Here is a 16,274-nt window from a genome sequence, read left to right on the forward strand (position 1 = left end):
GGCTTGGATATTGCTGTCCCCTTGCATAACTGAAATTTGGATGGTCCCTCCAACCTGGATTATAAGTATTTGCATAGGGATCATACCTTCTTTGCCCATTAAAGCCTCCAATAGCATTGACTTGCTGGTCCTCCTCTTGAAGGGAAGGACATAGATCAGTAGGGTGGTTGTTGGCACATATTCCACATGTCTTGGGCTGCTGAATTTGCTGGACTTGTTGGGTTTGACCCACAACAAGGCTGCGGACAGCATTGGTGAGATCAGAAATTTGGGATGCCAAATCAGATGTACTCACCTCATTCACTCTCCTTGATGGCTGCTCTTGATCTCCAAATTGCTGAGAAGCTGCAGCCATGGTAGAAATTAAGTCTCTCATTTCTCGAGCTGATTTTTTCTCAATTGATCCTCCACAGGCTGCGTCAATAAATTTTCTTTCTGAGGGTAGCAAACCTCCATAGAAGTAATGAATGAGAGATTTGTCAGAAATATCATGTTGAGGGCAGCTTGTGCACAGCCTTTTGAACCTTTCCCAGTATTCATACAAGTTTTCAGAGTGCTTTTGCTTTATGCCACTTATTTCTCGACGGATGCCTATGGCTTTTGAAGTTGGGAAGAATTTCCTCAAGAATGTTCTTACCATATCAGCCCATGATGTGATGGATCCAGGTGGTAAGTAAAATAGCCATTCCTTGGCATAGTCGTCAAGGGAAAAAGGGAAGGCTCTAAGCTTGATATCCTCTTCTGGAATACCTTGGGGTCTCAAGGTGGAGCACACCACATGGAATGCCTTCAAATGCTTGTGAGGATCTTCGTTTTCTAAGCCTCTGAATTTGGGCAGGAGATGGATCAGACCTGTCTTGAGCTCAAAAGGTGCTGTCAATGGGGGATACTCAATGCATAAGGGCGCTTGGTCTCCTTCTGGTTCATCTAGCTCTCCGAGGGTTCTTTCCCGTGGCTGAGGTACTTGGATAAGCAAGTTTCTGGCTTGATTTTCAGCTTCAACACGGGCAGCAGGTGGTGCTGCCATAGCTGGATTTTCTGCCATAACCTGGAACTCAGTTTCTGGTGCAAAATCAGTAGTGGCTGTAGGCGAGTCTGCTGGTGCAAAAATTTCTGCAGCAGGGGCAGATGTGACAGCAAGTGCTTCAGTTGGTGCAGAAGTAGGTGAATTTGCTGGTGCAGAAAAATCAGCAGGTGTAGCAACAGCTCTGTGAGATGGTGTTGCTGATGAAGATGCCTTTGAGGCTTGGTTCCTCAAATTTGCTTGCTTCCTTAAGTGCTTGGCAGTTTTCTCAATCTCAGGGTCGTAAAGAAGAGTGTCTTTACGGCCAGACCTGGTCATAAAGGGAAAATACGTTAGTTTTAATCAATTCCCCGGCAACGGCGCCAATTTTTGATAGGCGGTTGTCGAAGCCGTCAAAAATAAACCTATTATCAATCAACAAATAAATTTGTAGATAGTGGCAATAGGGTCGAACCACAGGGAATTGACACCAATGTTTTTCCTAATACTGACTAGGTAAATAGCAAATAAATAAAAGAGGTGGGTTTTGATTTGATGAGTAAAATAAAATAGCAAAAGAGAGCAATAATTTAAATAGATGAGAAGTTTCAATAAGAAAGAAATTCTAGCTGAAGTGTGAGCCTTATTCAGTTTGTTTAGAATTGATCATTGATTTATTAAAGACTCCTGTTTGACTTCAATAAATTGGTTTTGGTTATGGAAGACGCTTCTCACAACCAAATTCCTCCTTAGTTCTAGTTTGATTAGGAAACGTTCGCTAATCAAACACTAACCAACAAGTTGCCAAGGAACGTCCTTGGGGCATTGTAGCATCGAACAACTATTGATTGCATTAAGACTTAGAGAAACCCAATTCTATCCTTGCCAACCGCGTGGTCAAGTTTAGATTATGCAACCTGATTAGATGTGTATTTGAACAACCTAAGCAATTACGGACCTAAACCATTCAAACAATATCACTTAAGCAATTTAAAAGCAATGGGCCCTTATTGATTCTAAAAGCAAGTAATATTTATAGAAAAGATCAGATTGCATAAATATTGAAACAAACAAGAGTTAAACAATGGAGTATTAAACCTCCCAATTCATCACAAATCTGAATATTCACAACTTCAACTAGAAAACAAGGAACTTAGCCACTCATGGTGGACTAAATACACAAAGAGATGAAAAGAAAATAAAGAAGAACAGCTGCAGAATTTCTGGCGAGGGGGAGATGCTGAATGAGGCTGATCAGAAGATGATTTTCTGGTTTTGGAAGTCCTCCTTTTATAGCTGAAGAATTCTCTCATCTAGGGTTTTGAAATCCCTTTTTGATTTGGTGTTGGACTCCTCTTTTGATGTTGAATTTAATTGCAATTGGATTTCCTTGGATGAGAAGCTCTTTCGTGGCTCTTGGATAAGTGCTGGAAGTGATTGGATTGGATTTGGACTTCTGAAAATTCGGATTTCTGTTTGCTGTCCATTTTCCCGCTCTGCTGTAATTTTCTGCTGTCAAAGTGATTTGCCCGGCGGTTTGACCAGTTTCTTGGGCAAATCACTGGGCAAATCGCTTCTCTGTGAGTCAGTCCTCTATGCCTCTGCGAGTGATTTGGCCAGTGATCCTCGATTGTCTTGGTCAAATCGCCTGCCCATGTCACTGCTGTCTGTTGCCTCTGGGTATCTATTTTAGCTTGATCTGGGCAGTGATTGGAGCAGATTTTTGGGCAAATCACTGGGCAAATCATCCTTTTGCAAATTTTCTGCACTTTTTCTCCCATTTTCCAGATTCTTCCTTTTCTGTAAAAACAATATAAAAACTATAAATTAAGCTAGAAAATGTGTAAATAAGCAATAAAAGAGATAATAAAAATGTGGCTAAATTGTGCTTGATCACAGAGTTTTATCATGGGTTGCCATGAATGGTTGTAATAGCATAGCTAGGTTTTGATAGAGTGACATGTATATGTATGAGAGCAGCTTGATGTATATGTTTCTGTACGGTTGATGTAAAGAGTAAGTGATGACTTGTATGTCTGTATGTTTGTATAGTCTAGTCGTGGACATGATATAAGAACATGATATATGAACATGATGTGTGGTCAGGATGTATATGCAGGTTATGAATGGAAAGAGTATGTTGTCCTTTGTAAAGAGATAGAGTAAAGTTAAGAACATATATGTGATAATGTCTAGAGTTGTGCTTTGCCTAGTGTTGGTTAGTCCCTTTTTGTTGTACATGATCATGAGGTTTTAAGATAAAGGTTTTCATGTTGTATGAAATGTTTTCAAGATGTTTTCATGATGACCAAGCTTAATGAATGAGTTATTTCTCCATTGGAGCAGCCCTTGTGGACTCCAGAGTGGGGATATGATATGAGCAAGTGCATGCACGAGTTAAGCTTGGAAAATAAACCATGCTCAGGGTAAGCCTGGGATATGGAAATGTTTTACAGTTTTCAAGAAATAGTTGGATCATGTATGGGGTTTATCAGGTACACAGAGGTCAGGTTAGGCTTGCTACGGGTCTAGGCGGCCTTAAGCCGATCTGGATCCTAGCGCCGAGCAGTTTGGAGCCGTTACAGAAGGGTACCGGTTTCCGGGCTGTTACAAAAACATCTTGTCAACAAGTCATCACGCCTCATTACAGGTTTGATCATCTGCCATGTCATCTACAGATTGTCTAATCTCTTTCTCTCTGTTTTTGTTTAGAAGTTTTGAGCTCTTTTGAAGAATTCGAGCATCAGTCCTACAATTCTCCATCTTGCTTGAGTTTCTTCAATTCATGTAAATCCTCGTCCCTTTTTCGATATGACCTTCTTCATTCTTCTGTCAGCCTTAACAAGCTCAGTGTCCTTTTGAACTTGTCAACCAGTAAAGTCTTAGTGACTGTAGATTTTTTTTTCTGTGTGGATCTTCAAAACCTTGACAATGCCTTTAGATATCAAATTTGTAATGAAGTGCAATATGATATCTATGTGTTTGGTTCTTTTATGATGTACATTGTTTATTGACAAACTGATGGCACTCTGAGAATCACAAAATACCTCCACTGTCTCTTGTTTGCATATGAGCTCCTTCATCGGACCTTTTAACCAGATTTCCTCTTTAGTGGCTTTCGTCAATGCCATATACTCGGCCTTTATGGTTGAAAGAGCTACGACATATTGTGGACCTGACTTCTAGCTTACAATATTTCTTTCAACAGTGAATACATACCCTGCTACTAACCTACTTTTATTCAAATCGGCTGCATAATCAAAATCACAAAAATCTCTGACTTTCAGATCTGATTCTCGAACATAATTAAGTTTCAGCTTCTGTGTTTCTCTAATATACCTAAGTGTCCACTTCACAACATTCCAGTGATCTCTTTCTGGTTTGCTCATGAACCTACTGATAACTCCGACTGGAAAAGACAAATCTGGCCTTATTCCAATCATAGCATACATGATGCTACCAACAACACTTGAATATAAAACCTTTTTTTTTTTGAATAACTCATCAAACTCCTCCAAATCCTTGCTCGAACTTAGCTTGAAATGAGTCCCCAATGGAGTATTCACAACCTTTGCTTGGTCTATTCCAAATGTTGTTAAAACCTTATGCACGTAATCCTCTTGAGATAGAGTTTGTTAATTTTCAATTCTATCTTTTTGACTATTCATTCTCAATATTTTCTTTACAGGTCCTAAATCATTTATATCAAATTCTGCTCCTAGCATTTCCTTCAATTTCTTAATCTCTAATTGATTTTTTTATTACTATCCACATACCATCTACATATATTATTAGATATATTATAGACTAATCTTCAAACTTTTTAAAATAGACACAAAAAATCAAAATTACTTCTTTGAAATGCATTGTCCTGTATAAAAGAATCAAATCTCATATCTGGTTTATTTATAATAGGGTAATCTATTTTCAACGTTCATGGCTTTAATGATATTAATTCTCTTTTTTTTTAAAAAAAAAAAACGAAAAACAAAACAAGCAGTTTCGAAAAGGGAAGTCTGGCTTTCTTTCTAAACTTGGGCCATTGAGCCAATCACTCGGACCAATAGGCTTCAACTTTAGGTTTACAACTGAACGGAGTTGCTATCCCATACAAGCCCAACTAGCCGAACCTCTTCAAGAAAAAGCTTTAAATAACAAATTAAGGCTTATTTATATGCTATTTCCATTTTTAAAAATTATGAAATTTGAGTTGTCTTAATAAAGAAATAGTTTTTTTTTAATTTAAAAAATTAAAAGGAAAGTCATACATAAACTGTTTTCAATTACAATTTGTTTATAATCTATAAATATTCTTCAAACATACATAGTAAATTCAATTATTATTAAATTAATTTTCAAAAAATAAATTTATTTGGTTGAAATTAAAATTTAATTAATATTAGATAAAACTATGAATTGCAATGAAAATTTTAAAAAAACATATTCTTCTACAAAATAATACTATTCGAATATAAAATTTTGAATTAAAAATTATTTTATTAATCAATAAATAACAGAATAAAACGTGAGGCCTAAATTATTAATAATTAATAAAGCATTAATTAATTAATACATGGTTTTTGGGATACTATTTTAACTGAAGCTCATCTTGTAACGATTTAAAAAACTATAGCTCGATCGGTTCACTCTGACCGAGCGGTTTGATGCTGATTTGTAATGGGTTCATTAAGTCCCTTTCTCAGTAATGGACAGTTAAGCTATTATTTAATAGTAGTAGTTAAAGCTGAGATGAAAATATTAAATTCAATTAGGTATCTTTCATATTTATTAATTCTTTAAGTGCTGAAACAAACAAAATAAAACTATTTCAAAATTGATACACGTGGAAATTGAGTTAGGGAATAATAATGAGCTAACAATAAAAATGTGGGCTTCATGTGAACCTGGCTGCGATATGCTTCATAGTGCAAACAAGTCCTACGGCGACTATAAAAAATAATACTATACTTATTATAAGTATTATAAATATTATTTGAATATTTATGAATAAAATTATTTTGTATATAAAAAAATTCAAAGGAGTGTTTTCTTTTTTTTCCTTATTTTTAATTTAATATAAAGCAATTTCAATGATTTTATAACAAAAATAAATGGATAATAATGTCCAAGTCAGTGGTTAGAAACCCAAAATAAAGTATAGTAAATTGGAAAGTTGGTAATAACAGGGAATAGTTGCTGCTCAACTGTTGGTTGTTCTACTTGCAATTGAGTCTTTTTAAGACTTAATTATATGATTATATCTACCAAACATGGGCAGCATCCCACCATCCTGCATTAATTCTTAATATTAGAATTCAATTATTTAATAATAATTTTTTAATGAATTTATCTATAAATATAATAATATTTATAATTATATTTAAAAAATTAAAACTAAAAATTTTATATGCTGATAATCGCTGGGTCTTTTTTTCTCTTAGACTGAGTCAAGACCCATAATAGCAAAGGTCGGCCCAGAGCATCTCAAGGAAAGCCTGTCCATCGCAGTGGACCGGACCTGAAGGCCTCAACCGACCTGGCCACCTGCGAGCTCAGGACTTGTTATATCGAAGGCAGCCCCGTGATAGAATTCAAGGATAGGCAGCATGCCCGGTCTTTTCGCGGTCCAGTCTTTTCGCGACCCGATCTCTTCACAGCCCTTCTTGCACGTGTTCTGGGAAAAATTAAATGGCCGTCTAAAATGAGTAAGGAAATATGATGTCACCGTACTTACGAAACTGAACGATAGAGACAGACATCCATGTAGCAGAAATACCGTTAAACGCTACTGACAAAAAAAAAAGAAAAAAGAATAAAAGAATAAGAAGACCCTACTCTAAGACTAAATGTTTTCAACCATTGAAAATCTTATCCTTTGAATCTCAAAAACTCATGTGCATTAAATCTCTTTAAAATAAAACTTTTCTCCCAATTAATTTCAATCATTTATCACAATCTTTTTAAGTATAATTAAAAATATTTTAAATCAACTTTCATATTAAAATAATTTTTAACTCATATCCACACTAGAAATTACCATATGATATGTTATTCTAATTCCGCGTTTATATACTTATTTTTAGAATCAATATATCTAGAAAAAATTATTAAGTTATTTTTTATTATTTCTCATATTTGAATGAAAAAAAATATATTCCCTTTAATCTAAAAAAGTAATTATAAAATAAAAATATATAAATTTATTTAGTTTTTTTATAAATAATTTTTTTTAAATGAAGTCTTAATATCGTGGTAAGACGGTCAGAACTCTGAAAATATCAATGCCTACTTAATGGCGGCGAATAGAGCCGGCGAAATCCAATTGAGTGGCGGAATTAAGTGGCCCCATTTATTTATGTACATACAATTCCTTTAATGCTAAAAGTTGGTTTAATTCTTTATTTTTAATTAATTATATATTTTCATTTAATTATTTAAAAAATAATAAAAACTTCATTTAAAAAAAATATTCAACGTTTTCACTAAATAAAAAATATTAATATATAATAATTGAAAGAATTAATTATAAAAAATTATTTTTTATAATATCTAATTAATACTATCAAAATAACTATTTATTATATATTAAAATAATTAATATTTTCAATATTTTTTCTAATCTTAGCCAGGGGATAGAGCCAAAGAATATTGCACAAGCAGCAAAAACACACACCTTGTAAATTATTTACGAATAAAATTATAAAAAGTATATGAAATTAATTTTATTATAAACCCACCTTCTTTACAATTTCCTTAACCCAGCACGTGACGAGTTTAAGCTCAATGAAAACTTCAAATTTGGGTTCTAATTTCATCTATAAAACCATAGCAATGAGCAGATAACTTTCCATCACATCTCTTTCCACGTCTTAATCTCCCACCACCATCGAGAATATCACTCTATCCTCTGCTTTTCTCTCTGAAAATGGCCAATGTATCTTCGCAGTCCAACGCCTTCTCAACTTGCCTAATCGATGTAAGTTTCGACATGGATGAAGCTCTCACTTTGCCACCAAATTTCGGCCGTCAAGTCTCCGAATCTCACTCTTTGGTCGCCGATATGCCCACTGTTATTTCCGATGATGTTTGCTCCGTTTGCATGGAGGGTTTCCAGTCAGGCGTAGGTGGAAAACGAGTCCCATGCGGTCATGTCTACCATGCAGGTTGTATCTCCTCCTGGCTCTCAAATTACAACTCTTGCCCTCTCTGCCGGTCCAACATCTCCGGCGGGAAATGAGTAGAAATTTTTTTCATTAATTTATGTGTTTTCTTTGATCGGAAAGATTAATTTCTTCATATTTGAACCTTTCGGGCATCATCATTGATGTGTTCGCTCGGCATTTTTATTTTACTAAATTGTTCTGCGACACAGAATTTTCAGAAGAAGACTCACATTTTTTTTAATGGTTCATTTGATCGCTTATGGAATTAAAACCCTGCACAAAGTTTACGTTTATCAATAATATTTTTTTTATTATTTTAAATTTAATTGTGAATTTTTGATATTGATGATCATGTGATTGCTTCGATGGACATTATTAGATGTTTTGCTTATTCATGAATCTTTTAGTGAAAAAAGGAAGCATCCCAATATATTAATGCAGTGGCCATGTGCTTCACCGATTTCCAGTTTTTTATTTAAAAGAAAAAAAAAATCCAAATCCATGTGAAGAAATTTTCAATATTTTACTCTCCTCGTTGAGAAGCTAAAAAAGGGTTTAAGGTGATTTTTTTTCCTTTTTTAGTGTAATTAACTCACATCAATAGAGTTGGTTTTGTACCCAAAAATGGAAAACATTTAAGTTTAAATAAAAAAGTTAGATATATACGTTGAATGAGTTCAAAAAAAAAATTAATTTGAAAGGAAAATTTATTTAAGTTGGAGTAAATTATATTTTAATATAATTAATAAATTAATTTTTATATTTATAAGATTGAACTCTTAAATTTTTATATAATCAATTCATTTAAATTAAAAAAATTTTTATTTATAATTTTATTTAAATATTTAAAATACCATTATAAATACTTAAATTACTTTTAATATAGATAAAAAAATTTATATTACATAAATTATATTTTGATGTTTATATTTTAGCATAGTCGATGAATTAATTTTTGAAATTTCATATAAAAGTACAATTCATTCATAAAATATTTTTTATAAAAATTTTTACAACCTAAAAATTATTTAATATTATTTAAAATAGTTAAAATTATAAATATTTTTTAAAATTTTAAAATTATAAATATTAAAATATTTTAATAAATAAAAATTGAAAAATAAAAATATTAAAATTAATTAAATGAGATATTACAGAAAAAAATTAATGAGAATTTATTTTTTTAAATATAAAATAAAAAATTAAAATATTTAAATTATAATAAATAAAAATAAATTTTATTTGAAAAAAATAAATATAGATAAATTAATTATAAATAAATTTAAATATAAAATTTTAAAATATAGAAATTAATTTATTAATTATATCAAAATTTAAAAATTTAAATATAAATTTTTAAAATCAAAACTACTAATTGTATTAATAAAATTTAATCAAATAAAATGAGAGATATCATCATAAATGGAGAGACAATTATATTTAATAGATTTTATAATTAAAAGTATGAATAGTAGCATTATGACGAACCCATCTAAAATCACTATATAAGATAATTTGGTAAAAATATTTTCAAGTGTCTATTTAAATCCTTGCACAAGATAATTTGGCAAATATGCTCATACTTTTTTCTTATCTCTCGAGTGTAAATCATTAAAGTCTCCCGAATAAAGGCACAGAAAAGAGTTTATACGAGACAAAGTTTGTATAAAGTTCTAAAACTGACGTCGTCGTTGCGATTCCAGAAATCCATAATAACTAGTAAACCTCCATTGAACATTACCTTCCGAAACAACTGAATCAATAAAATTTGAAGAAAAACCAATCACGAAACAAACACAACTTTTTCACATTAACGAAAGGTTTCCTTCCAATTCTTGTCTATTGACTTGTATCTCCTTCCAAACAAATAGGAATCAATTGTACAACTAAAACTCTCATTCACTATAATTTCAAAATCAACATTATTAAAAAATCAAAACCTATATTTTTTTATCTCTAATTTCATAATAGATATCCCTCTAAAGGATATCTACATATTCTAAAAATTATTTGAATTATATGTGAGAAACATCTCTAGCATATAAAAATCATAAGTGATTATCAAAATATTTTTAGAGCTCTTAGCAGGGACAACAACGTCTTATTTTTAATCAATAATCAATTGACACAGATCATCTTTCACGGATAAGTGTAAAGAAGAAATTAACTTTAAGAAAAAGAAAAAGCCAAGACCATCGAATTATAAAAAGACCATAGAGAGTGAAATTTACGTTAAAAATAAATATAATTTATTTATTTTTTTTGAAAATTATATAATTTATCTATTTAAAAATAATAATAAAATTATTTTTACATTTCTAATAGAATAAATAGATTAAGTAATCTCTGATTTATATATATTTTAAAATTTAAATATTTAATTTAAAAATATAAAAATTAAGTTATTATCAGGACCTTTTTACTTTTCCACGGTTGAAAACGAAGAAAAATTGCATTTGAACACGAAATGGAATCCGATTAGCTTGATGTATGGGGGAAGAAGCAAGCTGAAAGTGGATGTCTTGTCACCTTAAATTATCCACTCAACACCCAAAAATGCTCCGACAAAGAAAAAAAAAAAAAAAAAAACCCTAAAATGAGAGTTGACTTATGATATACAAAGACCTAAAATTCTGCTTTTTCCTATATATACCATTCAACTAATAAATAATTCATTTTGTATTCTCTCAAATTTAAAAATATTTTACACTCAAAATTTAAAAATAAAATAAAATTATATCATCTTATATTATCTTTTTAAAAATACAAAAATTTTGTATTATTAACATAAATATGTGTTAATAAATTTTAAATTTTTTTATTAAATAGAGATAGACTTTTATTTTCTCAATATAAATATCAATAATACAGATTTAGACCGATTAAATTTAAAAAATATTAAATTTTACTTTTTTTAATTTTTAATTTTTATTTTATAAAAAAATTAATAATATAATATCAAAATAAATGAATGAGGAAACTTAAATTCGAAACATCACATCAATGAAGACTAAACATATTACTATTTAAGATATGCACATGTAAATGTTTGAGTGAATTATTATTTTTATTATTATTTTCTATAGATAAAGAGTAGATTTCATATGACAATCACAAAACTGGAATGTAACATCGCATCATATCATCAATTATATAGATTTTTCAAGCAAAGTTAAAAGATGTTCAGACTTAAATGGAAGTCCATCAATTAATAATTTTACATTTAATTCACTAGTAGCCACAAAAGAAAGAAAACAAACGACCCAGCCGCCCCAGTCCTCTTCCGCCGTTGCTGCAGTCGACGCTCTTGCCTACTTCACCTTCACCGCCATTGGCAGCGAGCGCTACCCTGTACTCCAAGCATGCGTTGTCCGTGGAAGCCGCCTCAGACATCAACGAGAGCTATCAATATTATATTAAAAAATAATTAATTTGTTTATTTTAATATTAATTAAAAATAAATAAATTAAATAATATGAATAATTAAAATTATAAAATTAAATTGAATAATAATTCAGACAACTGATTTTTTTTAATAAAATAATTAAAAAATTAAATTTTATAAAATATAAATACTTTTTAATTAAGTTACGTTACAATAGAAATGAATTAATTTCATAGAAATCAGTCTTAATACTAAAAATAGATCAAAAACGTCAGGCGAATTAGAACCGTGAACGATGAACCGGAACGATATGGTCCTGTCCGGTCCACCCTTATCAAACTCGAACCGGTTGTCCGCTGTCATGTCTGCTTTATGGATTCGGTGTCCGATGGTGACGCTGACGGCGAATTGTGTACGCATAAGGCTTTTCCCTGTCACTCTGTATATTACAAAAAGCAAAGACGCTTGGCATTTAACAACAATTGCTCAGAAATCGACAGCGTTCCTCTTACACGGTGGTATGGTACACTCCTTTGTTATCGGCGAATTTGACAGTTGAGTCGAGGGTCCTCATTCGCACCAAGAGAATGGAGAAGCAGCAGCTGCTCAAAGATGGAGCTGACGAAATTCCTTCTTCTCACCGGAAAGTCTCAGCCCTTAACTGCGTCGATCTCTCCTGCCCTGATATCCAACAATCTGTTTCTTTACTCAAACAGGTGCCTTTCAAGTTTCAGTTCTCTCCTTTTTTTTTTTTTTAAATCTATTTCTCTTATTTGGCGCTCTTCATGCTAAATTTGTTGCTTTAACTTAATGATTATTAGTTAATCTGTGGAATTTTCATTTTCTTTTTTAAATTTTGTTTTCAGGCTTGTTTGGATTGTGGATTCTTTTACGTGGTGAATCATGGAATAAGCCAAGAATTCATGGACCAGGTTTTCTCGGAGAAAAAGAGATTTTTTGAACTTCCATTAGCTGAAAAATTGAAGGTTCTTAGGAACGAGAACTATCGAGGCTACACTCCTGTCCTGGACGAGCTTTTGGATCCTGATAATCAAGTACATGGTTCGTTCCATAATGACTTTCACCTGAGATTATCGATAATTTGCTATTACTTCAAAATTTTCCATTATCACAAGTCTTCTCTTTAATTTGTTCATTTCTTTTATTATTATTATATTTGGTAGGAGATTACAAGGAGGGATATTACATTGGAGTCGAAGTGCCTGAAGGTGACCCTCAAGCAGAGAAGCCATTTTATGGGAAAAATGTTTGGCCAGCAGCCGGTAATTGAAATTTCTTACAGTGGAGAAGCTTACTTTGAATTATGATTATTTATTTTTGAAGACTTAATGCTTGTTATTCATGCCCTGTTTTTAAATTATGATGTTAGATCTTTTGCCTGGCTGGAGGCAAACCATGGAGAGGTTTCATAAGGAGGCATTGTAAGCTTTTGCAAACTTAATATACACCTCTTGGCTGTTTATAAAGGATAGCCTGCTTGTATTTCATTGCCGTTGTAAATTTTGATATTTTCTTCATGCAGAGAAGTCACAAGAGCAGTTGCAAGGATCATAGCACTTGCGCTTGATCTGGAAGCTGATTTTTTTGATAGGCCTGAAATGCTCGGCCAGCCAATTGCAATCATGCGCTTGCTACGCTATGGAGGTGAAGTTTTAATTAGTAGTCGTGCAACTTCATTCTGAACTTTCTGCCAGTTTCTAGTCAATAAAATCCATATCTTCTTCATTTGATTTTATTCCTTTTTTTTTTTGTGTTCAGCTCAGATTTCTGATCCCACAAAGGGAATATTTGGAGCAGGAGCTCATTCTGACTATGGTTTGATTACCCTTTTAGCCACAGATGATATCTATGCTCTCCAAGTAAAAAATATTATGTATATATATAAATATATCTTATTTGCTCTTTTTCATTCACAATTTGATTGCTCATTGCAATTTCTTATAATCTTCTTGCAGATATGCAAGGATAAGAATGCTCAACCTCAAGTTTGGGAATACGTAGCACCGTTAAAAGGGTGAGAAAATATGACTCTTACTGATTGTAATTTTCTACTGTTCTACTATATAATTTGGAAATTCAATGATCCCAATAGGCTTTCATCTTTTTAAGTTGTGTGATATACACTATTCTTTCATTTCTGCATCTGTATGCCAAGGAGAACTAGTCTCATGCATTGAAATGTTGATTTATTCAATAATGAATTAATGGAAATTAGAGCATTCTATGTCAAAAAACTTAGAATAAAATTGATACATAATCTTATGTCTTCTTGCACCTAAAACACTTTTGTCCAACCACAAACTAAAGACACCTATAGAGGTTACAACATTATAAAGAATTAAATGAGAATTATTGAACAATCCTCACAAGATATATAATTAGTAGACACACTAGACAAATATAAAATTACTAGATGGAGGATAATAATTTTGAAGAACACCTCTCCAAGATGGGCCTGGGTTACTAATAGGACATGGGCTGAATCTATGGTGATTTGTAGTAGGCAGGAATTTGACCCTTCAAGGCTTCAAGCTATCAACATTTTTGTAATGAAATTTAACTTAGAAGCCTATATTACTCTTACATAAGGAGAAGGAAGAATACAATTACCTAGCACCAATTAATACCACTTCAAACTGTTCATTATCCAGCTGTACTCTGTTACTATGCTCTGAAGTTTATAAGGAATAGCAGGAAATTGTATTGCTCCATGAATGACATAATCAGGAAGACTTTGTTAATTAGTCACGAGAGTTGACATTTTCTTATTGGTTCATCTTAAATGCAGAGCTTTTATAGTGAATCTTGGTGATATGCTGGAGCGCTGGAGCAACTGTATTTTCAGGTTCTTATCTATTTAGTATATATAACTTCATTTTATTTCATGCCTGAATAAAATTTCAAAGCTGGATTATAGGATATGTATGGCACATATGGCATTTGAGAAGAAAAATAACTTTTCATTAACCGTGGAGCCTGATGGATGTAAACAGCCCGAATGCAAATACCAATATACCATTCCTAATTCATTTGCTATTTTCATATCCAACTTTTCATCATTCTGTGAAATTGAACTCATTGATTTATTTCTTTCTGCATAACCTTTGTTTATGGTATGTAATGGTATACAGGTCCACACTGCATAGAGTTGTAGCGAATGGTCAAGAGAGATATTCTGTAAGTGCTCTATAGGGTTTTCTTTTCATTTGAAGCTCTCAAGCTCCGTAGTTGCAAGCCGTTTATTGTATGTTTTGCAATTCAATATTTTTGTACTGTTTGTATGGTGTCATGTCAATCTCTCAAACAAATTCCCTCTTGATCTCTGTACGAGTATTTAACTATTTCTGTTTTGTGCAACACCCTTCTGAAGAGCAGTGGTAGAAAAAGCAGCAAGCTAAAGTTTTAAACTGTTTCAAAATTTTATTGAGTTGAGTCTCTATTATGCATGTGATTCCGTAAGTTCTCTTACAGAGAAATAGAAGGACATTCAATACCAAGAAAAGTGTCGGAGTTAATTTTCTTGGTCATGCTGTATCTTTGCTTCCCTAGGTTTTTCTCTTTCAGTTAATTTAACTTTATTTGCTTAGTTACGTCCTATATTGGTGAATATTATCTTAGAGAAAGTTCTGTATTTTTCACTTGCTTCCTTCTATGACAGATAGCATATTTCGTGGAACCTAGTCATGATTGTGTTGTTGAATGCTTGCCCACCTGCAAGTCAGAAAAAAATCCTCCCAAGTAAGTAGAAACCACAGTTTATTACAAGCGCGATTGAAATTGTTGATAGTGCAACAACTCATCCTTGTACAATGCATCCAGATGAATTAATTTTACATATAAATGTATTTTTCATTTAAGTTTTATATTAAAGATTCTAATGAGCTGTTGCATGTGTTTGTTTTATCAGGTTTCCTCCAATCAAATGTGGGACTTACCTCAGTCACCGCTACAAGGATACTCACTCTGATTTGAATACATACAAAGAACATCAAGCTTGAGCCAAGAAATTAAGATTTGATAGGAATACGAGGAGCTGACAATCATACGGTGCACTTTCCTTGAAAGTTCTGTGGTATTTGTATATAGGGCTCTCTATAATTTTTCTTTCTAGTTTAGTTTATAGAAGATCAATAATCAATGATAAAAAGTGATGGTTATATTTGGTGTCTAGACATGAAAAATGACTGTCCAAATTTGTTATCTGTATATCAATAATAAAAGATAGATTTACTTTATTGCCATGCCTCTGGTTATTTCTACTTCTCTTCAGAATTTTAATGAGGTCATCCATGTAAATTTTCTTAATTGGGAGTCCTAGCTGCTTGCTGAATGTTTGGCTTTCGAACAGTTCGGTTTGTTTTTGCTTTTTCTTGGTTCGGTTTGATTTATTCCAACTCAATTCAGATTCCGTGATGACAATGCATAGCCTATTTTAATATCATTAAATTGTGTACTGACACCCAGAGCCGTAGTTTTTTTCTTTCAATCTTCTCCATACAAATGTTTGGCTGATGTAGCTTGCAGAACAATTTGGAAGGCCGAAGGAGACAACAAAGAGATCCATCATCTTCCCTTTGCCTTGCCGTCGCATACTGGATGGACTATCCATGGTTCCTCTCCGCTTCTCTGCTCCTATTTGGGTTGGGTGCCTAATGCTTTTCTGAATCTGGATCTGTTGATCCCTTGGTTTAGAGGCTCTTAG

The 16,274-nt window shown here is 32.3% G+C and overlaps 1 protein-coding gene across 1 annotated transcript; it reads left to right on the forward strand.

Annotated features, from left to right (window-relative positions):
- Positions 1-11,795: 11,795 nt before the first annotated feature.
- LOC110603084 (2-oxoglutarate-Fe(II) type oxidoreductase hxnY) lies at positions 11,796-15,813 on the forward strand. Its single transcript, XM_021740755.2, has 11 exons — positions 11,796-12,267; positions 12,418-12,613; positions 12,736-12,834; positions 12,942-12,993; positions 13,095-13,216; positions 13,331-13,431; positions 13,528-13,586; positions 14,361-14,417; positions 14,704-14,749; positions 15,231-15,310; positions 15,480-15,813. Exons 1-11 carry the CDS (start codon positions 12,139-12,141, stop codon positions 15,568-15,570), a joined length of 1,032 nt encoding a protein of 343 aa, XP_021596447.1. The 5' UTR covers positions 11,796-12,138; the 3' UTR covers positions 15,571-15,813.
- Positions 15,814-16,274: the final 461 nt, after the last annotated feature.

This window comes from Manihot esculenta, chromosome 16 (genome assembly GCF_001659605.2).
Source record: "Manihot esculenta cultivar AM560-2 chromosome 16, M.esculenta_v8, whole genome shotgun sequence".
Classification (NCBI taxonomy): domain Eukaryota; kingdom Viridiplantae; phylum Streptophyta; class Magnoliopsida; order Malpighiales; family Euphorbiaceae; genus Manihot; species Manihot esculenta.

Bases quoted from the DNA above. Each gene is read 5' to 3' on its own strand.
- LOC110603084 (XM_021740755.2), top strand. From the start codon at position 12,139: ATGGAGAAGCAGCAGCTGCTCAAAGATGGAGCTGACGAAATTCCTTCT. The intron at 12,835-12,941 runs GTAATTGAAATT...TTATGATGTTAG, and splicing joins AAATGTTTGGCCAGCAGCCG to ATCTTTTGCCTGGCTGGAGG. The intron at 13,587-14,360 runs GTGAGAAAATAT...TCTTAAATGCAG, and splicing joins TACGTAGCACCGTTAAAAGG to AGCTTTTATAGTGAATCTTG.